General features: G+C 49.8%; 12 protein-coding genes and 1 non-coding gene across 13 annotated transcripts, besides 2 other annotated features; 6 read left to right on the top strand and 7 right to left on the bottom strand.

Annotated features, from left to right (window-relative positions):
- Nucleotides 1-268: 268 nt before the first annotated feature.
- Nucleotides 269-1,305, bottom strand: NFIA_068860 (uncharacterized protein; the record flags this gene model as incomplete). Its single annotated transcript, XM_001263611.1, has 2 exons — nt 269-1,070; nt 1,250-1,305. The coding sequence occupies 2 exons, from the start codon at nt 1,303-1,305 to the stop codon at nt 269-271; spliced, it is 858 nt and encodes a 285-aa protein (XP_001263612.1).
- A 331-nt stretch (nt 1,306-1,636) lies between these two features.
- Nucleotides 1,637-2,634, top strand: pdx1 (putative pyruvate dehydrogenase complex component Pdx1; the record flags this gene model as incomplete). The annotated part of the gene is made up of 2 exons (XM_001263610.1): nt 1,637-1,715; nt 1,838-2,634. The coding sequence occupies 2 exons, from the start codon at nt 1,637-1,639 to the stop codon at nt 2,632-2,634; spliced, it is 876 nt and encodes a 291-aa protein (XP_001263611.1).
- An 871-nt stretch (nt 2,635-3,505) lies between these two features.
- Nucleotides 3,506-5,492, bottom strand: NFIA_068840 (WD40 repeat domain-containing protein; the record flags this gene model as incomplete). Its single annotated transcript, XM_001263609.1, has 4 exons — nt 3,506-4,270; nt 4,331-4,917; nt 4,972-5,099; nt 5,164-5,492. 4 exons carry the CDS (start codon nt 5,490-5,492, stop codon nt 3,506-3,508), a joined length of 1,809 nt encoding a protein of 602 aa, XP_001263610.1.
- A 1,766-nt stretch (nt 5,493-7,258) lies between these two features.
- NFIA_068830 (M18 family aminopeptidase) lies at nt 7,259-9,067 on the top strand (the record flags this gene model as incomplete). The annotated part of the gene is made up of 6 exons (XM_001263608.1): nt 7,259-7,334; nt 7,410-7,471; nt 7,536-7,637; nt 7,713-7,848; nt 7,904-7,996; nt 8,055-9,067. 6 exons carry the CDS (start codon nt 7,259-7,261, stop codon nt 9,065-9,067), a joined length of 1,482 nt encoding a protein of 493 aa, XP_001263609.1.
- A 544-nt stretch (nt 9,068-9,611) lies between these two features.
- NFIA_068820 (replication factor C subunit 2) lies at nt 9,612-10,997 on the top strand (the record flags this gene model as incomplete). Its single annotated transcript, XM_001263607.1, has 3 exons — nt 9,612-9,739; nt 9,801-9,879; nt 9,942-10,997. 3 exons carry the CDS (start codon nt 9,612-9,614, stop codon nt 10,995-10,997), a joined length of 1,263 nt encoding a protein of 420 aa, XP_001263608.1.
- Nucleotides 10,998-11,507: 510 nt separating this feature from the next.
- On the top strand, nt 11,508-12,788 carry NFIA_068810 (4-nitrophenylphosphatase; the record flags this gene model as incomplete). Its single annotated transcript, XM_001263606.1, has 5 exons — nt 11,508-11,612; nt 11,691-11,712; nt 11,822-11,890; nt 11,945-12,036; nt 12,120-12,788. 5 exons carry the CDS (start codon nt 11,508-11,510, stop codon nt 12,786-12,788), a joined length of 957 nt encoding a protein of 318 aa, XP_001263607.1.
- A 223-nt stretch (nt 12,789-13,011) lies between these two features.
- On the bottom strand, nt 13,012-14,277 carry NFIA_068800 (uncharacterized protein; the record flags this gene model as incomplete). The annotated part of the gene is made up of 1 exon (XM_001263605.1): nt 13,012-14,277. The coding sequence occupies one exon, from the start codon at nt 14,275-14,277 to the stop codon at nt 13,012-13,014; it is 1,266 nt and encodes a 421-aa protein (XP_001263606.1).
- Nucleotides 14,278-14,979: 702 nt separating this feature from the next.
- On the bottom strand, nt 14,980-15,575 carry NFIA_068790 (ATP-dependent Clp protease proteolytic subunit; the record flags this gene model as incomplete). The annotated part of the gene is made up of 2 exons (XM_001263604.1): nt 14,980-15,404; nt 15,473-15,575. 2 exons carry the CDS (start codon nt 15,573-15,575, stop codon nt 14,980-14,982), a joined length of 528 nt encoding a protein of 175 aa, XP_001263605.1.
- An 888-nt stretch (nt 15,576-16,463) lies between these two features.
- On the bottom strand, nt 16,464-17,568 carry NFIA_068780 (DSC4 family protein; the record flags this gene model as incomplete). Its single annotated transcript, XM_001263603.1, has 2 exons — nt 16,464-17,232; nt 17,342-17,568. The coding sequence occupies 2 exons, from the start codon at nt 17,566-17,568 to the stop codon at nt 16,464-16,466; spliced, it is 996 nt and encodes a 331-aa protein (XP_001263604.1).
- A 242-nt stretch (nt 17,569-17,810) lies between these two features.
- On the top strand, nt 17,811-17,923 carry NFIA_068770. Its single transcript has one exon. It is a non-coding gene; the product is annotated as a tRNA-Leu (tRNA).
- A 176-nt stretch (nt 17,924-18,099) lies between these two features.
- NFIA_068760 (putative protein transport membrane glycoprotein Sec20) lies at nt 18,100-19,368 on the bottom strand (the record flags this gene model as incomplete). The annotated part of the gene is made up of 3 exons (XM_001263602.1): nt 18,100-18,701; nt 18,758-19,005; nt 19,055-19,368. 3 exons carry the CDS (start codon nt 19,366-19,368, stop codon nt 18,100-18,102), a joined length of 1,164 nt encoding a protein of 387 aa, XP_001263603.1.
- Nucleotides 19,369-19,984: 616 nt separating this feature from the next.
- NFIA_068750 (mitochondrial 54S ribosomal mL53 protein) lies at nt 19,985-20,305 on the top strand (the record flags this gene model as incomplete). Its single annotated transcript, XM_001263601.1, has 1 exon — nt 19,985-20,305. The coding sequence occupies one exon, from the start codon at nt 19,985-19,987 to the stop codon at nt 20,303-20,305; it is 321 nt and encodes a 106-aa protein (XP_001263602.1).
- Nucleotides 20,306-20,752: 447 nt separating this feature from the next.
- On the bottom strand, nt 20,753-22,219 carry ipp1 (inorganic diphosphatase IPP1; the record flags this gene model as incomplete). The annotated part of the gene is made up of 5 exons (XM_001263600.1): nt 20,753-20,894; nt 20,955-21,038; nt 21,099-21,442; nt 21,514-21,633; nt 21,716-22,219. 5 exons carry the CDS (start codon nt 22,217-22,219, stop codon nt 20,753-20,755), a joined length of 1,194 nt encoding a protein of 397 aa, XP_001263601.1.
- Nucleotides 22,016-22,069: a microsatellite.
- Nucleotides 22,019-22,069: a microsatellite.
- Nucleotides 22,220-23,301: the final 1,082 nt, after the last annotated feature.

Here is a 23,301-nt window from a genome sequence, read left to right as displayed (position 1 = left end):
CGTGCTTCATGGCCGTCTCAACTCTCAACCACTACGAAAAAAGGGATTCACCTCTCTGTTTGTTCTCATTTAACATCTCATTCGAAATTTAATTTACATCTATGTACATACGATCTTTGCCGCAAAAATTCGTGATGGCAGAAGGCCAAGAAAGCACCTCGACGCGGTATCCAAGGCTTGAAAGCAGAAAGTGAGAAGCTTTGTAGTTAAAACATTTGAGAAGAAAGATAACTCTGAGAACGCCTTTCCTCGTCACGCGAGAAATATGCTAATAGCTTCTGATGCTCACCGGGTTCCCAATCACCAGGAAATCCTCGGAGATGTACCCGGCCGAATCCATTCGGAAAACACCCTTTTGACCCTCGACTTCCAGGAGGATGATATCCTCCTGTGTGAAAAGTTGTCGGACAGACCGGAAACCCTTCCAAAAGACCTGGCTAATCTTCGTCAAAGGCGCTCTGTAGATGCTCACCTTAGCCGGTTGAGCGTTTGGAGTCGTCTGTGGTTTGAGCGATTCAGGGGAGATGACCAGACGCCGAGAGAAGGCTATTTGGCGAGGTAGGGCATCAAAGTGGTATGGCTTTCGGAAAGGAATCATGCTTCGAACAGTGAAGCGAAGGTATGTCTTGCCATTCAAGTGAATGGCATTGACGGCCTTGATCAACCGCGCAGTCTTGACAATGAAAACTGTTCCCATGACACTCATCATGACACAAATGCCACCAAATAGACTCTTCTGCCACATCGGCAGAGCTACAACTGGGTCTCCGAACACGATGCTCGAGTTGTAGACCGAGTAGGCCAAGCAGAATGCTGCGATACCGTAAGCACCCAACACATAGAAGCGATGTGACGGTGCCTTAAAAAGTAACAAGTCGCCCTCTTTCGCAACCTTCCGTTCTAGTTTGCCGAATCCCTCTGGCCGTCTCCCCGCAAATTTGAGCGTTTCTTGCGATGGTTTTGAAGGATTACGGGGTGCCGTGGGCTTGACACTAGCCTTGGCCCGAGGAGCACATGAAGAGAAATATCTCCATGTCGGTAATGACTGCGGGCCTAGTAATATTGGTGTTCTAGGACAATGTTGTGCGAATGCCCGAAAGGCATAAGACCTGGGAATCATTGTAGTGCCTAATCACATCACGTTAGCAGAGAGCTCCTGTAAGGAGAATCAAGCAATTAGAGAGACGCTATCAGCACCGCGAAGAGCGCATCTGCGAGAAGACCAATCGGCAGGGATTGGACGACTGACCTTGAGATCAAGTTCAAACTTCCGTTGCTCTCCCCGTCGTCAATTTCCGCTCGCATCGCAATACTCCGGTCGTTCTCCGCGGCAGAAAAATGTTCCCGTCCGGGCCGCCGGTGAGCTCCCAACAACCTCAACATCTAGAGCAAGAACAAACAGATCTTATCGCGGTTGATCCTGCCTAGATGGATCTCTACGTCTAACATTGAAACACGTTCTACTATTTGCAGCAGCTAGATCAATCAGGGATTCTGTGCGGCTCAATCGACGGGGTACAACCTCGCGTTCGTCTCAAGCCCTTCCGAATCCAGCTTCAGCGCCAAGCGCTCTCGGAGGTACATTTCGATCAGAAACGGTACATTTGAGCCATATCAAGCCGCAAGATCGAGCAAGATGGCTTCCAGCTTCCCCGTGCGCCGTGTGTCAGCATTGGTTGCCAGACGGCAACCCCGGGTAATCAGCACCACCAGACGTAAGTGACCCAGCGCCCTCAAACGCAATTCAAGCGGGTGGGATCTGGAAATAGTCCAATACGCGATGACACCCCAAGTATACTAGAATGCAATCTACAGGTGCTAACTGCGAAATCGATAGGCCTCAACTCTTCCTCTTCAGTCCAGACACAGAACCCCGTCTATCCCCTCTATCCCTCCGTCCAACTGCTCCTCCATGAAAAGGGCATCCCAGAATCCGAAATCTCCAAGATTCCCGCCTCCGGTCCGAAAGGCCGTCTTCTCAAGGGTGATGTTCTCGCCTACATTGGCGCCATCCCCGCCGACTACCCATCCAGCCAAGCCTCGCGCCTCGAGAAGCTCTCCCACCTCGACCTAAGCAACATCAAGATCGCAGCTCCACAACCTGCCGAGACCAAGGCCCCAGTTGTCGAGGAACCCATCACCAGAACCCCACCCACAGTCTCAGTAGCCGTTTCCATCTCCCTGGCTACTGTGCTCTCCGTCCAAAAGAAGATCAAGGAAACGATCGGCGTCACCGTGCCGCTATCGACTTTCCTTGCCCGTGCCACCGACCTGGCGAACGACGACCTCCCCCGTTCCCCCCGCAGCAAGCCATCGGCAGACGAGCTCTTTGATGAGATTCTCGGCGCTGAGCCCATCAAGACATCCCGGGGCGATTACGTTCCCGAGCTGAATGCCCTGGAGGCAGCTGAATATCAGCCCGCTCAGCCCGTCAAGGAAGACATCATCGATATCCTCAGCGGCAAGGTTCCGAAGAGGGCGCCCCGTAAGGCATCCATGGAGGAATATCCCGCCGGCTCTGCCGCGAATGTGTTTAGTTTGACCGTTCCTGTTGGTGATGAGACGAGGGCTAGGGTCTTCTTGGACCGGGTGAAGACCCTGTTGACAGTGGAGCCTGGAAGGCTTGTCCTATAGATCTCTAATTCATATACCTGTTCCAAGTAAGTAGTCAAAATAATCAGCGATTTTCTCCTATCACATATTTAATTGTCTTTCAGTGTAGCTTTAATAAGATAAATATACAATTTATCCATGTACCGTAGCATTAGCATTTCTAATTTTGCAAAGACAATCATTTCACACCATCTTAGAATGTCTTTAGTGTAGGCTCTGACTACAATTAGTCAGTTTTTCACGGTATCACAAACTTCTTCTCAGCTTCTCTCCTCCTAAAGAGCCGTATGCAATCCATTTATCTGCCAAGAGCAAGAAAGCACTACCAAGGAGCTCCAAGTGTCATGCAATTGTATGTCTCATGTCATCATCGTTTTAGCAGAGATAAAGATACGGCTATCACCATGCAAGTATGAGCGAAAAGAGTTCATTCTGGGGCCGTTGAAGCCCATCCGTCCCATGAGCAACACCAGTCCCTCCCACCTGTGTGAACACCATGAGCGCCACCGCTTATACCATTTCAGAAAGAGTTAAGAATATCCTGCTCGAGGCCAGATGCATAACAAAGATGGCCTGAGACGCGAAGCAGAGCGTGGGAAGAAAAGAAGTGCAGAAGAGCAAAGTCGACGAAAGTACATGCCAGGAAGATGTGATGAGATGGAAGAAAAAGAGAAGCACCTGGTCCCCACGTTGAAAATGCTGTAGACCCACGAACAAAATGCGAAAAGATGCCAAAGAAGCGAAAACTCCTCCCTTAAACAGACCAAAAGTACCCCCAGGATTGCTACAACGCCAATGTCCTGGAACGCCGTGTCTAATGCATATGTGAAAACCATGCGGGGATGTGAAAGATGCTGCAGGGTCATGATAACCTCGAGTCCTAACGCCGGTACTACCGAATCGTACCCCATTCCGCTAGCTTGCCGCCCTCCCGTCCATGCTCTCTTCCTGATCTCTTGTTGAAAATCTTCCAGAATCTCAACGTTTCGTCACCGGCTCCGGTAACGACGGTCTGTCCATCGGGGCTCATCGCAAGGTAGAGAACACGGAAAGTGTGGCCGGTTAGCGATACAATCTGCTCCATGCGCGGGTATTTCCAGATTACAATCTGGTTCTGACTGTAGCCGTGTGTACTGATGATTTCGTCCGAGTTCTTCGACCACGCCAGGTTACAGACCTGGCTACCCGTATCAACTTCCTTGATCATTGAACCAGTAGCAGTGTTCCAAAATTTGATGGTCCGATCCGCCGTGCCTCCACCTGAGGCGAGGAGATGGTGTTGATGGGGTGACCAGGCGATGGCCTTTACGGCCGCGGTATGGTCCGAGAAGCGATAGAGCGGTGTCTCATTCAGCTTGTCCCACACCATGAGTTTGTTGTCATTTCCGCCTGAAGCTAGTTGGCCATCTTCGGTGTTCCATCGGAGACCGCAAACTTCCTGCTTATGGCCGGACAGTCGACGTAAATACTGATCTGGGGAGCGAACATCACGGTGAAAGATCAGCCGATCCCGAGAACCTGACGTAAGGATATGATCGTTCCAAGCAAGAGCCCCTACACGATTGGTATGTCCAATCATTGTCCGAAGACGGCGACAGTGCTCTGCATCCCATATCTGTACAAAACCTTTGCCAGTTCCTATCGAAAGATGTGTGCCCTGTCCAATATCAGTCATGAAACACATAATCATTGCCAAAATATAGAGAGATCTCATTACCCTCTGAATCCAGCTGACACTTGTGACAGTATCATCTCTCAGCTCGCAAAGTTTCGTCACCCGGCCGGTATTCGAATTCCACATGTACACTGAATTGCCTAGGCCAACACCTAGCACATTACTACTGCCCCAGTCCACCAGATTCAAGTAGAAATCATCTTGCAAATCGGGTGCGTCGAGAACCTTATAGGGTACTTTATTAACGTAGCGAGGCTGCTTGCGAGGAGTCTCAAGGATACGTTGACTGTCGTATCTGATCGGCGATAGACTGTAAAGTTCTGATCGCACATTTAAGTTGGGTCCATGTTGACTTCGGGGCGTCTTGGATGGTGTTGGTTGACCAGATCCAATTCTTGGAGAAGCGTAAGTGAACAGGTTTTTGTGAGGCGTCGATGGCGTGATACTGGCGGGCGGTAGGTTCGAGATGGCGTGTGAAGGGGGTGTGTGAGAGCGTGTCTTCTCATTGATACCGTTGGGAATTCCCAATAGTGGATCAGGAGACAGTGAATCCAGATCAGCCTGTGGGACGGTGTTTCCAAAAAGTTCACTTCTGAGTACGCGCGAGTACATTCTATTCGCTTCTTCCGCTACAAGCAACGTCAGATCCAGGTACGTCAATCAGGGTCCCGTGGTAAACATACTTTTTTGGAAGTGAAGCTCTGAGTGAGGGGCGCGCTTTTTCGTTTTGGAAGGAGTAGAGGGACATCCATCTTCATGAAGCAAGCTATAAGTTGCTTGTAGATCTTGCCCCTCGCGATTCGGTATAAACCTGCGGACGCCTACGGTCAGTCATCGCCCATCAAAGAGACAATACAATGTATCATGATGCTCACCGATCGCCGTATACTCGTTGTCTTTTCCTACTGGGGCTTGTTCCAGGGGTTCTTTCCCGAGGACGCCCTGCATCTTCGTACTCCTTCAAAGCCTTCGCCAGCAAGTTGGGATCAACGGGTTCGGAACTGCTGTGACTTTTCTGCCTTCTTGCCGATGTAGCGGGATAGAAAAGCGTCTTCTTCGATGGCATGCTGGGAGGCGTCCTTGATCCGGGAGGTGATGCGATATTCAAGGCATCGGGGGCTCTCTCCGACGATCTCATTGTGGATTTCGCGGCCATTGCGCCAGCAGCCGCCAGGGAATCTGGGCCTTTGTTGTTGTCGCCCATACTCACAAACGTAGTTTCTATTCGGAGTGCAAGCGCTCGAGGTTGGTATCGACTGTAGGAGAGACCGGCGAGGCGATGCGACAGGTTCCAGGTGTCCGGTGACGATGTGGAGAGGTATATAGAAACCGTATGATGGTGCGCTTTCAAGCCGATGAGCGACGGACAGTCTTTCTAATTGGATCGCAGGTTGTCCTAAGAGCTGGTGGTTCGTAGAATAAATAAGGTTGTTGGTAGCAACGGCCAAGTCCTTCTGCTCCGCTCCGAACAATAAATAACTGAAGGCAGGCGACTGAGGGAGCGACAAATAGCGGGCAGGGTACCATTCACTTCTCTCACCAGACCCAAGGCTGATTTGTCGGAATCTGGTAGCTTGTGGAGGTCATTTGAAAGCGACCTGACCACTGTCTGGTGAGCTATGAGAGACTGATAAGTAGCGAAAGCAATCCAAGGGCGGGCTACGGGCTCTCTCTTTTGGGGGGTGACGGAGTTTCGAAGGGGATTCCATCCCTCCCAGTCACGCGTCGGGAGCACTAAGCCTATCTGGGACAGAGGAGGTTGGCTGATGGATCAACGTGTTGCGATTATCTTTGTTGATATTGCCATTTATCCCTAAGTCTAAGATTTGTCGCAGAATGAGGAACTACTGTAGAAACTATGTCAATGAGCTTGTTCAAGCCTGACTTGGTTATTAAGTAGTTCACTGTTGTTGTTATGTTGGCTAACCATGTAGTGAGCACACAGATCACTCAGTTGTACGGAGTTATACATCTGCGCCCACAGTAACACTGGTTACAATAACACAGTCCCGTACTAAATGTGGGAATAAATGCATCTGGTGACTGAAATCAATATATCTGCCTACATTGGTGTCTTCTGAAAACCATAACAAAACCCCTTCATTAACGCGAAGCGCCAATATACCTAACCAGAAGGGCGCGCTCAGCCTGTCGTTGATTGTTGTGCCCTATCAATCAGGCGCACTAACTGTCCTATCGGTTTCGCGACCGCCTGTCGTTCCACGCGCCCTCGACGCGACTGAGAGCTCGGGCCAGACCCTGGGGAAAGGGAGAGTTTCCTTTCACCTCTGCAGCCAAAGAAACTCTTTCTTTGATCATGGACCTTTGTCGATCCTAACACCAGCTGAGCGGTTGTCTACGGCAAGAATTCCCCGTGAATATCTACTGATCTGATGATGAAATCATAGGTACCTTATCTCCGCATTTCTTCATCTACACCACTGACACTTCGGACTCAGGGACCCTTCAACCTCAACATGACTACTCCGTACTGCACTATAATAGGAAGGTATATATATTGACTAGGTTTAAATCTGAGTCTCTGGACAATTGCTCCACTGTTCTTTACCGTCTTTGTCTGATTAGAGATGTGAGACCAATCAATGGAGCCTTTGTTCATAGTCGGATCTGTGCTTAAAGTGAAGATCAACAAAGAACCCACGTGAGTGAGTGGTATATTTCTGTACGACAAACAATGGATCCTACTAAAAATAGGACTCATCAGGTCTTGTGTCATATTTCAATTTGATGATGAGTATGTAGACTAAATTATCATAACTCTGTACCAAGTCTTTGTAGCTGCCTTCACTGCTATAGACTACCGAACGTGGTTAGTATCGGGCTGACCGCCAAGATTGTTGGAGAGTATCTATGATCCGATCTCATGCCAACAAATAGATAGTCCCTCCTCTCCACTTACTCCAGACTTCACCATAAGCTACCCCATAGCCAACAAGGTACTCTTTCAAGATGACCTCTAAGCTCGCGCAAAACTTGAAGCAACCCGCCCTGGACTTTTTGTCCTTCGTCAATGCCTCTCCAACTCGTAAATACACCTTCCTTATGGTTGAATGCTGCTTCTTATCTAGAGACTGGAACTGACAGCAGCGCGAATCCTTAGCCTTCCATGCTGTTCAGTCTGCAAAAGAACTCCTCATTAAAGCAGGATTCCAGGAAATCAAGGTATGATTTTATATCTAGGGGCGCAGATCATGTCAATATCAATCTTCTCACTCTTTCCCCATAGGAAAAAGACTCTTGGGCTTCGACATGCCGACCTGGCGGAAAGTATTATCTGACCCGCAATAGCTCAACTATCGTAGCTTTTGCGGTAGGCAAGAAATGGAAGGTATGTTTGCACGACACCAGGTGACACAACGTACAGCCTCCTCGGTCAAAAAAGCTAAAGCGTCGGCCTATTTAGCCTGGCAATGCCATCTCCATGATTGGTGCGCACACAGACTCCCCTGTTCTGAGAGTCAAGCCTGTTAGCAATAAGCGCGGAGAGGGTTATATGCAAGTTGGTGTTGAGACGTATGGTGGAGGCATCTGGCACACATGTCCGTTTACTGAACTCTATCCCTACACGGCTCACTCAAAACTAATGGTCGTCAGGGTTTGACCGTGACCTGGGGGTTGCGGGTCGCGCTATGGTTAAGACCAGGGATGGCTCCATTGTGCAAAAATTGATTAGGATCGACCGTCCAAGTAACACTCCCCGATGTTAATCCTGTGCGAAGGAAGTGACAGCTGACCTCAACTGCAGTCCTTCGCATTCCCACCTTGGCCATTCATCTTGACCGCCAGGAAACTTTCTCGTTCAACAAAGAGACCCAGCTGTTCCCTATTGCTGGCCTTGTGGCAGCCGAGCTCAACCGTACCGGCGAATCCAAAGACGCTGAAGCCAAGCAGGATGGTAAGGGCGAATTTTCTCCTCTGAAGGCGATAACTGAGCGTCATCATCCCTACTTTGTCGAGCTCCTGGCTGCTGAGGCAGGGGTTGAGCCCGTCGACATTCTTGACTTCGAAATGATTCTGTTTGACACCCAAAAATCTTGCCTTGGTGGCATGCACGAGGAGTTCATTTTCTCACCTAGACTGGATAATCTCAACAGCTCTTTCTGTGCCACTGTTGGCTTGATCGAGTCTGTTGCTGATTCCTCGGCACTGGATGATGAGACGTCTATCCGACTCATTTCATTGTTCGACCATGAGGAGATTGGAAGCCGTACTGCTCAGGGCGCTGACTCAAACCTCCTTCCCGCCGTCATTCATCGCTTGTCGGTTCTTCCTTCGTCTTCGTCCGACCAAGACGATGTATCTACAGCCTACGAGCAGACTCTGTCTACCTCCTTCCTCCTATCCGCCGATATGGCTCACGCAGTACACCCAAATTACGCTGCGAAGTACGAATCCGATCACCGTCCAGAGATCAACAAGGGCCCTGTCATCAAAATCAACGCCAACGCTCGCTACGCTACAAACTCGCCTGGCATTGTTCTTCTTCAGGAAGTTGCTCAAAAGGCGGCAGAAAATGGGGGCGAGGGAGTCCCTCTGCAGCTCTTCGTTGTCCGCAACGATTCCAGCTGTGGTAGCACTATTGGGCCTATGCTGTCTGCTGCACTAGGTGCTCGAACCCTTGATCTGGGTAACCCACAATTGAGCATGCACAGTATCCGTGAGACTGGCGGTACCTACGATGTGGGACACTCGATCCGCCTGTTTACCAGCTTCTTCAAACACTACTCGAGCGTTTCTAAACAGATTCTGGTCGATTGAGATTTCGACCTAAAATACCTGTTAGCGAGATCGCACATCTTATCATTCGGCATGCAGAGGCGCAGGATTAGCCTCCCTCATACATGAATGAACTAGAAATAAAACATACTATCGATGTTCTACCAGCCTCACCAAGCATCACTATCTCACTCTAACGCCATGAAGGTGCTTCTCACCAACGAGGGAAAACCCAAGGGCAACGATATAGAGTGTTCATTAGATGAAGTTGTGACTATGTCAGCTAAATTTGAGAGTCATCAACAGCAAGCTCTTGATCTAGAACAATAGGTTCCCTTGCCCTTGTTTCTCGCATTTGCGTAGAGCACATCTGTTATGGACCCTTTTTTTTGCTTTAAAGGGCAGGCGGTCTTTTCCAATATTAAGGCCTATCGCGTATCACGTGTAGACGCGTCTCTCAGACACGTTTCCTGGGTACCTGTGCTCAAGACAGCATCTTTGAGCTATCTTAATTTCAACAAGAGCATTTTATTGAAGATTTTGAATTACTTAACCTCAAGTGGTTTACATGTTTGAGTAGCTACTCATGGCTGCCAATTTCTTTAACAACAAGGCCCGAGCTGCTGCTGCTGCCGCAGCGTCCACCAGTTCGAAGCAAAAGCCAACAGATGGAAAGGAGGAGCAGACACGGCTGCAGCCATGGGTTGAGAAATAGTATTTGCTATCTAGTTCATTGTCTATTCTACGCAATGGTTGTTCTAACGGAGATCAATAGCCGTCCCAAGACCCTCGATGATGTAGCCGCGCAAGACCACACCACGAAAGTCCTTCAACGGACATTACAAGCTTCAAATGTACGACATACAAGACTTTTCACCAAAATAAATTCACAGGTGAACATGACTGACACAATTAGCTCCCTCACATGCTTTTCTATGGTCCCCCAGGTACAGGAAAGACCTCGACCATCCTCGCGCTTGCAAAATCGCTATTCGGCCCTGCTCTTTATCGGTCACGTATCCTCGAACTGAACGCCTCAGACGAACGTGGTATTGGCATTGTCCGAGAAAAGGTCAAGGGATTCGCCCGCACGCAACTCAGCCAACCCACAGGATTGGACTCGTCATATTTCGAACAATACCCTTGCCCACCGTTCAAGATCATCATCCTGGATGAGGCGGATAGCATGACTCAAGATGCACAGTCTGCGCTCAGACGCACGATGGAACAATACAGCCGGATCACCCGTTTTTGTCTCGTCTGCAACTACGTCACACGGGTCATAGAGCCGCTTGCCAGTCGATGCAGCAAGTTCCGCTTCAAGCCGCTGGATAATTCGGCCGCTGCGGAGCGCTTGGCGCATATTGCCAGATTGGAAAATTTGAAGCTTGATGAGGGCGTCATTGATAAGCTGATTAGCTGCGGTGAAGGTGATTTACGGCGTGCCATTACATACATGCAGAGTGCGGCCCGGTTGGTAGGCGCTGGTCGTCCGACGGGTCAAAAAGATGGGGACGAGGACTCTGAGATGACAGACGCCAGCTCAGAACCTATCACTGTGCGAATGATCGAAGAGATTGCCGGCGTCGTCCCTGAAAGTGTTATAGATAGACTCGTTCAGGCCATGCAGCCGAAGAAATTGGGGTCTTCCTACGAGGCTGTCTCTGTCGTTGTCACGGATATCGTTGCGGATGGGTGGAGCGCGGGTCAGCTTGTCTTGCAGGTAAGCTCTGTTCTCATTCCCTTGAAAGGCTCCGTTCAATTGCGAGATTCCATCCTTGTGGTCAAAGATGCTAATAATCCGCAGCTGTACCGACGGATTGTCTACAACGATGCTATTCCAGACATACAAAAGAACAAGATTGTAACCGCTTTCTCTGAGATGGACAAGCGTCTGGTCGACGGCGCAGACGAGCATTTATCGATACTAGATCTCGCTCTCCGGATATCAGGCATCCTAGGCGGCTCATGATTTTATTGATCTACACGTAATCAAGGATTTCAGCGCCTAATATCACACATGAGGGCCATAAAATTGTTAATGTAATAGATGTATTGAAGTATTCGAGCATGGGAGTATCTGGTAGATCTTGACTGCTCATGCGCCACTTGATGAGGATTCTGCTCAGGACAAGGCAATTCCGAAGTGGTATAGGAGTGTACATTATCAAATGAAGACCGAAGACATGGTGATCACGCTACAATCTCTAATATTACTGCTACTCCCCACGTATGAAGTATGACTATATGAGCATCTCCGATCCTCTGGCGATGCCCCACAACCACGTGTGGGCCCCGCTCGCGCATATGTCCGAAGAGTCAGCAGCGTACAGGTAAGCTGACCGACATCGCAGCTTAACAGTCACTACTTGGATTTGGTGTCTCAGTCTTGTCAGCCAATTCCTGGGAGTTTTTCTCTTTTATATATCTACGGATAGTTTCCAGGCCCCGAAGCATCAGGACCAAGTATAGAAAGACCAGAATGGCCCCTCCGGAGAGTCCTCAGCCGTACCCCGCGATGACGACCGTACCCCGCTATCTAACAGGGAAGAAGGAGGAGATCAAGGAGTTCTTGGATAAATTCGATGTGAGTCTACCCAGTACACGTTCCAATGACATGCACTTATACGCTTATTCTGATCAAGAAGCTGACTGGATCTATTAGGTATTTCTGTTCGATTGCGATGGTTCGTGCTGCCCTTCTTCGCTCACTCATTCGGTGCAATGGGCATGATGATTCCGCGAATGCCCGATCCAATTCGCTGGGGCGATTGCTGAACAAAATTTCTGATATAGGAGTCCTTTGGTCTGGCGACCACCTCTTCCCTGGGACCGTCGAGACGCTGGAAATGTTGAGGAGCAACGGTATGCGCGCACCTGCTGGGGAGAAGCTGCAAGCTAGAGACTCATATCCACTAGGCAAGCAGGTCGTTTTTGTCACGAACAACAGCACAAAGTCTCGAGCCGACTACAAAAAGAAACTGGAGAAGCTGGGGATCCCTAGCACAACGGTATGTCTTCAAGCGAAAGCTTGCGGAGACTGGGCCAGAGTAGAGGGTTGTGTACACCGGGCTAGGCTGACAGAAGAAAACAGGAAGAAATCTTTTCCTCCTCGTACAGCGCATCCATTTATATTTCCCGTATCCTCAAACTGCCAGAAAATAAGCGAAAGGTTTTCGTCATCGGCGAGACAGGCATTGAGCAAGAGCTTCAAACGGAGAACGTTCCATTCATTGGAGGCACAGATCCTGCGTATCGTCGCGAAGTGAGACCTGATGACTACAAGCTTATTGCAGCCGGCGACCCATCGTTACTTGACCCCGAGGTCGGAGTCGTTCTCGTAGGACTGGACTTCCATCTGAACTACCTGAAGCTGGCTCTGGCATATCACTACATCAAACGTGGTGCGGTTTTCCTTGCGACCAATATCGATTCCACACTTCCGAACTCAGGAACACTATTCCCCGGCGCGGGTTCCATGAGTGCGCCGCTTATCATGATGCTGGGCGAGGAGCCTGTCTCGCTAGGCAAGCCCAACCAGGCAATGATGGACGCGATCGAGGGAAAATTCAAGTTCGATAGATCTCGGACGTGTATGGTGGGGGACCGCGCCAACACCGACATCCGGTTTGGGTTAGAAGGCAAGCTCGGAGGCACTTTGGGTGTCCTCACTGGAGTCAGCTCAAAGGAGGACTTTCTAACTGGGCCTATTAGGCCTTCGGTGTACCTAGACAAACTTTCCGACTTTTTAGAAGCGAAGTGAAGTAGCATCACTGAGCACATCTCCCGTTGCTGACTTTCAGGCATCGGCCCCCGGTAAAGGCACTTCGAGGAGAGATTCACCGTCGATAGATCTCATCAAGATATCCCATAGAGTTGTTATATAATTTGACATATAAAATGGTCACCGAGGGAATTGCATCCATGCGCAAGCAACACTAGATGCCCTTGACGGCTCGACAGGCCATCCGAAGTTCTCAGGCAGGTCACGCTTCCTGGGGCCTGAGGAATGCCTTCAGTTTCCACAGCGCCAGAAGAGCTTGAACGGCCGCTGGGTTGACGGGGCTCAGGATCAGAGCAGTCTTCTCAAAGTGTGGACCATAGCTCCTGATTTCTGCTAGATCGGCTGGAGACAATAGCTCAGGCAGGTCAAAGACGGGTACTCTCGACTGGGACTGTGGAAGGGTCACCAAATCCGGATACAGAGACTTTGCTGGTTCGTGATCGTGAACCTGCTCTTGAGCGGTTTCAAAATCTCCATTCTCGCGTTGTTCCAACTGACGGCCCATGACCAGCACCCCACCGCATTCCATGCGCTCGATCTTCTCCAAGCGTCCTAAGCCTTCCAGAAGAGCATCGTAAGAAGTGTCTTTGACCTCAATGATCCTTAAAGACCCGAGCCTTGATTTCGACCGCTTCTGCGCACCGTACATGTCTTTGAGTCTCTTTAGGACATGCTTCCGCATTCTCTCAAGAACGAACTCAGGCATGTCCTCCCGCCAAATCAACCGTTTCTCCTCTCGAGTTGTAAGGGGTCCCAGCGGGTGCTTCCATCGAAAAGGCACCATTCTTGTGATCAGGGGTCTTCTCCCACTCTTGTTTCGCGCAAGCGGTATGGTTAAGTCCTTCAGCAGGGGAAGACGGTCGATAATTCGTAGAGTGAGGGAGCGAAGCGATCTGTTCTTCGGAGATAATTGTTCGGCTTGATCATGTTGATCAGCTTGCGTGACTTTCGAGGACGATAATTCGTCGCGTAGGAGACCAACAGGCATGAACCAGAGCCCCTCGTCGTCCGGGCGTTGGACCAGACCCCAATCCGTAAAAAACTCCCGTGGCAAACGAGTTCCGGTAACTGTACACATACGTAGAGGCGATGCCAGTGCTACTGCCCAGGGATTGAGACGTAACCGGTCTGCATCACTCTGAGTTGGCCGATTCTTGCGCTTCTTCTCGACTCCGGGAAGTGCTTTTGTGAGCAAAGGCGATTGAGGCAGTAGCTGCGAAGGACGGACAGATTGAGCTGTTTGAGATGATGCTTCTCCGGTTTTCCTCACATTGCCCTGATCTAGCTCCTGCGCGTCGGCTTCATTCTGAGATTCTGGGCTTCGCGACTCGTCCCGGCCGATGGAGCTTGAGATTCCACGCCGAAGGACGCGATTGGACGATACAGGGTTTGCAGCTGTGAGGAAAAGTTGACGAAACGTAGCTATTCGCCATGACGCGTATGAAGCGCGTTGTCGGCAGCACTCCATGCTCTGCAGCTGTTGTGGTCGGACATGAAAACACAAGCTGAAGAAATCCGCGAGTAAGCGGAGAAATCAGTGATTTGAGCTCTCCGCTCCCCGCTCTTTGACTCCTACTCCAAATCCCGACCAGTCCCTTGGTCTATAACTATAACAGTATCCTGCCTTTATCTCATGCACCCTGAACTAGGGTCAGGCCTGGTTCAACTGATCAGCTACCTCCTCATGGTGGCCTTATTATACTAAAAGCTGATGGGGTCTGGGTAGTCCAACAAACGCTTGGAGGGTAGTAGGCTTTCTCTCTAGACATTCCCTCGGAAAGAGAGCTGAGCTACATCAATCTAGCGCGCCTTTGGCCAGGAATCGATTATTGGGCCGTCACTTACCAGTTAGGAGTGACGCTCCCGCGCGTGGTTTGTGGGGCCTGTATCCCAACTCTACAGCTTTCAGAACTAGCTATGTGTCTAGCACTCTAGCTTGGCTTGGGTGAGCTGGCTAGAACTACAACGACTTATAGGCTCTTCACACCTAGTTTGAAAACGGTGACTATGGCAGAATGTAAAGCTAAAAGCTTCTAAATGATCCTTGATAGCCAGGGCTCACGTGTCACCGTGCCATCCAACACGGTGGAACCCATGAAGACGATGAAGTAAGCGTAGATCGGGTATGTATGCACTTTTTCCATCAAGAACATAGATATCCCCGCCACTTTCACGGCATCGGCGGCTTCCCTTCGCCTTCTCCTCCTTCATTCTGCGGCTTTACCCTACGGTCCAGAATCTCGTCGACGATGCCCATCTCCAAAGCCTCCTGCGCCCCCATGAAGTAATCACGCTCCATTAACTTCTCGATCTCCTCAAGAGACAGCACTTTCTTCCCCGTCAGGTGCCGCTGGTAGATCTTGTTCAATTGGCTGCGAACACGGAGAATCTCCTTGGCGTGAATGGCGATATCGCTCGCTTGTCCGAAGTACCCGCCCGAGGGCTGGTGTATCATGATAGACGAGTGTGGGAGGCAGTACCGTTTCCCCGGATTGCCGCCGCAAAGCAGTAGCGATCCCATGGAGGCTGCCTGTCCAACGCAGATTGTGCTGACTGGGGATGCGATGTAGGTCATTGTATCGTAGATGGCCAGACCTAGGTATAGGTATGTTAGATTAGTCCTTTTATACGAACGACCGCGATATCGGGGGCATTGGATTTACCAGCTGTCACTGAGCCACCAGGGGAATTAATGTATAGGTGGATAGGTTTCTGAGGGTTGTCGGCTTCGAGGAAGAGGAGCTGGGCGACTATCGACGCGGACATGGTTTCGTCTACTTCGCCATTTAGGCAGATTATGCGCTCCTGGAGAGAGAGATGTAAGTAAGGGCAATCCACATTTCACGGAGTTCACTCTTAGAAAATCTGTTATACCTTTAACAATCTGGAAAAGATATCATCTTATAAAACCCGTTGTTAGCTTGGCGTTGGCTCCAACGATTGATACGCGGCCAACAAACGTACATGTGTGCCAACCGCCTCCCTATCGCAGTGAGTCAGTGAGTCAATCTATCCAGTACTCAAACATCTCCAAAAATTGGGACTCACCACTGTTTCAGTCACAAATGGTGTTGGGGTCCACCCTCTCGGAGGGATTGCGCTGGACAATGCGGGGATGGTGCTGGTGAAGCTTCGAGACAATACAGGCTGAAGGGCGGTGCGGCCCAGCCTTTTCAAGAAGATGCTTGAGTTCATGACCAATCAATGAGCGAGTGAATGGTAATCAAGATGCAGTTGTCTCGTCATTGAAGTGAGCGGTGGTTCTGTTTTTTGAAGTTTTGATCGAGCAAGGTACTGCTATACCCGGTCAGGATTTGGAGTAGGAGCATCGGAGAGCGGAGAGTGGAGAGCGGAGATGTCAACCATAACCACACGCCCAAAAAAGGTGTCTAGACAACCATTTCTAGCGTAATAGAAAATAGTAGTGTAATGTTGTGTTCAACACACCATTCCCACGGTGGGTAGCATCTCTTCCTGCCAGTTGGCTCTGCCACGGTACGACTTACTAGTGTATCTACCATGTATCAGCTAGCCATATAGCTGGTTCCCATCACTTGACGAGCATGCATTGGCATGATCTAGATATGTATTAACGTCGGCATATTTACAGAAGAAGCTATTGATAACCAATGCGTGAACAACGGCAGAAAAGAGTCAGGATTCTATCCGCTGAACACGACCGTCAGGCCCGACCTGCAGTCCAAATCTTGCTCGTAGAAAAGCCGCCGTCTGGTCGGACGGTATGTACGAAGATGTTCCTGCCGGCGGAGTAGTCGTACTATATTTCCACTGGTCACGTATGACATCAAAGAAGCCAAGATCCATGATCACAGCCTCTCCTGAGGAGAATGTGTCCAGAGGGTGGCTATTCTTCGCACCAGGCGTATGGCCACCCTCTGACGGGTCTGCCAATAATTGTGTATGTTCCGCCTGTTCATCTACACTGGCATTTGCATGGGTAACATGGCCGTCGGTCTCATCAAGCTCAGCACCATCACCGGAAGACCGCGATTCGGGTCGAGTCCTATGGACGCCTCTTTCCTCCGAGTCATGGTCTTGTACTCTGGGCGTTTCTGTAGAAGTAGGGGTCGTTTGCCCTGTTGTTCTCACTCTTTCGACTATGAGACCCAGCATGACGAGATCGAGAATCAGCACAAGAAAATCGAGCAACAATAGCCGAAATAGCGAAATGGGGGCTTTTTGTCCGATGAAATCGATCAACAACCCTCCATGAAGATACCCTCTAGTAGCTTCGCCGGCCTCGGGACGGCTGAAGAAGTTGTGGAAGATCATACAAAAGATGTTACTGACGAAGATGGCTCCGATGAAGGGTTGATTCCGCGTCGGATCAAAAGGAGGGGCTTTGGGGGTGAAGAATATCAACTGCACTATAGCACGGATTGCGAAGAGTATGACTGAGCAACTGGAGCAAATCAATGAGAGTCCTGTTAGTAAAGCGCAAGCCACACTCCGACGACGTGCTCCGTAGAGGAATTCCAGAAAGCAGTCACGATGAAATTGAGGCAGCTCACTCCATGTAATAGAGCGCAGATAGCTCGCAGTAAATCAGGATATCAAGGTCGCGAAGTAAACGATCAATGAACGCGACCTTGGCAGCCGACTGCAGCTTTCTCATGCGCTCATTCTCGCGAGGCAACACATTAGCATCTTGCTCGGTGAGGTTCGCGACGCTTCCATAAGATATGCCGGACACGTCAGCGATGTACTCCGCATCTCGAAAGGCATCTGGAGTTGTCATAGAGGTTCATGAGGGCATGAAAGGCGAGTTTGGAAAAGAGGGGAAATCAGACACCAGATCGGTGACGAGGGACTGCTATATGCGGAGCGTCAGTATGCATGCAAATAGGCTGACAGCCCGCTCGGTAACAGCTCTCCTCGCCCGTCCACAGTTTGTCATGTGACGTCAAATCACCTGCAATTACGGAAGCAACGGACAGATATACTTTATTTATTCAAAATAAACAAGATTAAACATGCAATGGCAAGATGGCCGAGTTGGTCCAAGGCGTGAGGTTAAGGTACACCTTAATAACAAGCTCTTAGAGTTTCCTCATCATCGTATGATGGCGTGGGTTCGAATCCCACTCTTGTCAGATCTTCTTTCTTTTAAGTGCTTTTAGCACTTACTGTCTTAAAACTATTTCCCTTTTCTAATTTTTAATTCTGGGTTGTTAAAATCTCCAGAAATGATTACTTTTTATTCGTATCTCATAATTGAAGCGAATTACTGGCGGATATGCTCTGCATTGATAGATAGGTCCATCTACATCTATAACTCATCTCTCCGGTCTTGTTCGACTTCCGTAGCTTCGTACATGCGTTTCTTTGGATTTCGCGGTATCTCTTCCTGTCGTTGCCTTTCTTCTGGCGACACGTCGTCGATGTTGGTTTCTTCCCCCAATTTGCTGTTCTTTTCTACCGTATCGCCAATCCGATCAATCAGCCGATCAGTTTTAGGTTGCTCTCCAGAAGCCTGGGCTTGGTCCCAAGAAGCGCTGATGGAAGCACTAAGCATGGCTGCTGTTTGTCCCAATGTTGGTGCTTCCTGAGGCATGCTATGGCTGAGTGATGCTGAAGATTGTGATTGAACGGCCGTGCTAGTGATCCCGACTGTTCCAAGGATAGCGAACACGGACCTCGCTATCAATTTAATCGGCAGCCATACAAGCCACCAGAGCGGTCCATATAATATGCGACGGAATATGAGCCAAGATATTGTTCCAACAAGGATGTAGAATGCTGTTTCCAGGTACCAAGTGTCAGACTTTTGGGACCGGAGGAGAGAACCGATGAGATTGCGGGAGGATGAGAGGAGAGAGTCCAGATCAGTGTAAGACTCCGATAATGAGGATAGGGCAGCTGTCGATTGCTCTGTGGTTATAGAATTAGCAGATTGAACACAGTCTCCCAATGCAAGAATAACGAACCTAGAGTTTGGTGAGCAAATTGACTTCGAGATAGTTCTGCCTGCATCAGCTGGTGCGTCCTGCGCAGTGCGGCAGTAACATCGCTTGAGGCGTTCTTGACAATATCACCATGCGACAGCTTCTCGGTCGATTGACTTCGGCGCTCAGCGCTCTGTGACCTCGAAAACAATAGCTCTCTCTCCTTGCGTTTTGCAGCCTCCGCGTTTCGTTTCGCCTGGAGCTGAGCATTGCGAAAATCCACCCTCGTCCTAGGCAAGTATGTTAGCAGGATAAATGTAACCTGGAGAGGCGCTTCACCTCTTGATCTCCTCGGCCAACCTCCCCGCCAACAATACGATCCGCTCCTTTTCCAGCTCTTTCGCATTGTCCACACCTCTCCGTCCGCTTTCGTTGCCAGTCTCAAGAGCATCGACCTCGACCTTCAGGATCTCCATCTGCTCTTCCGCCTCTTTCAATGAGCCATGTATTTCCTGTCCTAATTCTAGGCGGGCCTCGTCACCTTGACCAATAGCCACTGTGAAATTCCTTAGGCGATCGATGAGCGGGTGTATCTGAGCCAGAGCTATTGAGAGCTCTTTGAGGCGAGCTTGGAGAGCAGCTGTTGAAGCCATCGTGGCAGTGTGTATTTGAGGTATATCAAGATTGTTCGATAGTATGTGCACAGGTCGTGGGATATGTCCAAAATATTGAATATAGAGAGGTCAGAAATCCACCATGGCAACCCAAAGCTGTCGTTCTTAGAGCTTCGCTTTGAGAAGTCGATTCCCTTGCTGTCCACTGCGATTGCTTTGCGGATGACCACTCGTGTCCACAATCAACAGCGTCATCGGTTCCTGAGGCCACAAAGTGTTTGCACCTTTAGCAAACATAACTCTCCGGCCGCCGACTGCGAGGTAATTTTCTAGGTAGATCAGGAACGGGCAACGGCCTCATCGCTATACAATTGATTTCTGTATCTCAAAGCCACCATCCTCAATTCCCAAGGGTCCGACTGCGCCCGTCGCTGTTCTCCCCAAAAACCAAACGGACTCACTCAATTGACCGGCTCAAGCGCGGAAAGCTGGCTTAACCGGCATCCGACTCGCGGTAACCATAAGGTCTTGTAGGTTTGTCCCATCACCTTCAGCAAACGACTCCCTGCGCTCTCAACTAACTCCTTGAGCAGCGAAACCAATTGACCATTCCATCCTCCTATTCGAACATCCATTAAAAGAAGGCCCCACCAAAATGACCATCCCACTGCACACAATCACCTCCTTCCGGGCGACCTTCAATCCGTTCTCCCGGTCTGCTCGTCCCTGCCGCTTGCTCCTCTCTCTCCTCCGCAACCCTTCAACCACACCCGCCTCGAGTCCGACGCACATTGATATCCAAGTTACTCAGCTGCCGCGCCACTCGACACAGCTCCCCGAGATGACGGTAGGGTTCAGAGGAGGCAAGGAGGTCAAGATCGAGGTGGGCAAGAACCAAATGAAGATCGGTGATGTGATCGAAGAACTTGCGCGTGTGGGACGGAGTATCGAGCGAGAAGAGACCCTCAAGGGTTAATTTTCGGGTCTGTATATTGTTCTTCGTGGTTTTCTAGGTATCATTGCGGGTTTTACGCTACGGCGCCGAGGACATCGGGTTCGAGTTTTCTCATTGTGCTTTTGTACTATAGAAGGGGAAGGGCGAGTAATGATTGCTGTGTGTGAAATTGGGAAAAGACGTTGACGAGCCATAACCTGAGTTGACGACCTTTGTATATATTAGCATTGAACAAGATATTTCTACTTTTCAGCCCGCCAGACCTGTTTATCTATGAGTCTTTACAGCAATATGTAAGCTCCAGGGAAAGATGCATTAATCCACTAGACGGTTTCTACGAGATCAAGATCAGTCCAATCACTTTCTACAGAATATGAGCAAATGCGGGAATATGCAAAGTACTAAGTATTCGCCCTGAGGACGAACGGAATGGATTTTAAATTTCTAGAACTTTTGTTCAATATAGATTTAAACAGCAGCACCAGAGATGAAGAACCACTTGTCAATGCTGCCATCAATGGGGGCAGGAGGGAGGTTCTCGCCCTTGGGGATGCTGGCAAGCTGGGAGGGGTCGGCGCGGTCAGTGGAGTTCTCAACAGAAGTGTTGGCACTGTCAAAGTCAGTTGAATCCTTGCCGCGTGGGTGTAACTACGGTTAATGAAGTACTTACAGGCTGATATCGCCACGAGGGCTCTTGCCGGTGATGAGCTTCTCCCAAGCGTCAGCGCACTCGCGGATAACATCGAGAGCGTACCTAGAAAAGAAAAATGTTAGCATAAAAAGATGATACCAGAGGCAGTAAGAAGGAACCCACTTCTTGTTCTTGCACTCGCCAGAGAAGGCAAACTGGTTCTCGGGCTTTCCGTCGGGGATCTTGTAGATACGGAACCATTCGTTGGTAGCACGGAGAAGGCCAGGAAGGTGACGCTCAACATCCTCAATGTCGTTGAGCTTAGGGGCAAGAGGGTCGTTGATATCAATGACGATGACCTTCCAGTCGGTCTCCTCCTCGTCGAGCAGAGCCATCACACCAAGAACCTTGACCTGCTTGACCTGACCGGGGTAGCCAACAAGCTCACCGATCTCGCAGACATCGAGCGGGTCGTTGTCACCTTTGGCTTTGGTCTCGGGGTGAACAACGTTGGGGTCTTCCCAGGTCTAACCCATCGAAAAGTCTCCGGTTAGCATTGATTGGCTTGGACGTGCACCATGTCCATGAATTGGCTTACCTGGGGGAAGGCACCGTAGTTCCAGAGGTAACCCTTGTGGGGGAAGCAGTTACGGACGAAACGGAGCTTGCCCTTCTTGACATCCTGCTTAATGGGGTTCAGGAACTCCTCCTTGGAGATCTAAATATCCAAGCTGAATCAGCGAATGCTCCGTAACAGAAAACAGTAATCGTCTAGTGTCTCGAGGATCCGGATTGCGTACCTCCTGCTTGGCGTTGGTCCAGCGGGGAATCTCAACAACCATGTTGAGGATTGTCTGCTCAGGGTTGGCGTAAAGGGGAATGTCGTGGAAGGGAGAAACCGGGACGCCATCCTTCTCAATGTAGACACGGTGCTCCAGGGTGTTGGCCTGGCCGATCTTGCGAACGGTGTAAGACATGTTGGGCGATTGCGGCGGGGTATACGAAGAAAAATGTCTAGAAAGAAGAGCAGCACGAGTTGACGCGGAGCTGACCGACGAACGAACTCTTGACGATGATGACGAAGACAAATTTGCTTGTTGAGGGGAGGAGGAGGAAGAGAAGGAGGAGGAGGACGAGAGGGAGGAGGGAGGAGGGGCTTGTCGAGTGGGGGGAGCCAGCGTTGCTGATGTGCGTGGACTGGGCGAACGAGAGCGGGCGAGGGTCGGTGAGGCGGTGGACAGTCGGAGCAATGGAGACAGGGGCAGTAGTGTTTTGCTGCTCATGCGCAGAGCCACCGGGGACATTGATTGTATATTAATAGGAAGGAATTCGGGCAGAGTTCCTCAATTGACAGATCTAGATTGATTTAAAGCTTGTGATCGTGACCTTGGATCGGCTTTACGCCGTTTATAGCAGCTGTTCCAGCGAAGGGGATCGAAGACAAAAATTGCTGGAAATTATCGGGATGGAAAATCGGCGTCGGGAATTCTGGCGACAGGTGTCCGAGGCCCATCTATAGAGCCACTGATCGCTATACAAAAGATACCTAGGTACAAAGACATTCTCCCTCTCTAATTTATTGACCATTTACCTTCTCTTTTTGCTGCCGGTTGTTGTTCAATTTACTCTTGCAAACATACTAGGAAACAGTGCTCAAATATGACCATCCACCACTGTTTATCGGACGTCTCTCAAATATACCCAGAAGGTACCAGAGGTAGTCGGCACGACAAAGATCCTCGGTGCATGGGACAATGACGGGCGGGGCTCCGCAATCTATATTAATGCTATTCCGCTGCTGTGATGCTAGTCTGTCATTATTTGAGGTAATGGTGATATCTACCTCGGCGTATAATCGTGGTACTCAGTAGGTAGTATGATGCTCCCAGGTACCCGACGTGTGCGGGTATTGAGACCCATACTATTGAACAATGACCAGCTCACAAGGCCATTATTGGTGAGAAGAACAATAGCTTTAACTGTTCAGGTCAGATCCCTCGATATCTGGAGCCCTACATTCACCTTACAGGGGTCGCGGCGCCTGACCTAAATAACCTTATTTTCACCTGGCCTCTTAGTCCGCCATATTATGACGATGGTACGGATACCTTGGTTTACTCTATGTGCTTCGGAGTATTGAGGACTACCTATGTATTGCTCGGGCAGGGGGGAAGCTGCAACATAAGCACAGCAATTATTTTGTCTAAATCGGAGAGAGAAATCAGTTCTCAATATAAGAAAGATGGTGACAGAATACCAACATATATCTGCCTATTCCTCCAAGAATTTCTCCAACCGATATCCGTCTGGCGAACGGAGGACTCCGAAGTAGCGATACGAAGCTTATCAGATTTATCTTCACGTGACTTTCACTTTTTCATCTCCG

Source organism: Aspergillus fischeri, genomic scaffold, assembly GCF_000149645.3.
Source record: "Aspergillus fischeri NRRL 181 1099437636252 genomic scaffold, whole genome shotgun sequence".
In the NCBI taxonomy this organism is placed as follows: domain Eukaryota; kingdom Fungi; phylum Ascomycota; class Eurotiomycetes; order Eurotiales; family Aspergillaceae; genus Aspergillus; species Aspergillus fischeri.
This window is presented reverse-complemented; position numbering and strand designations above follow the sequence as displayed.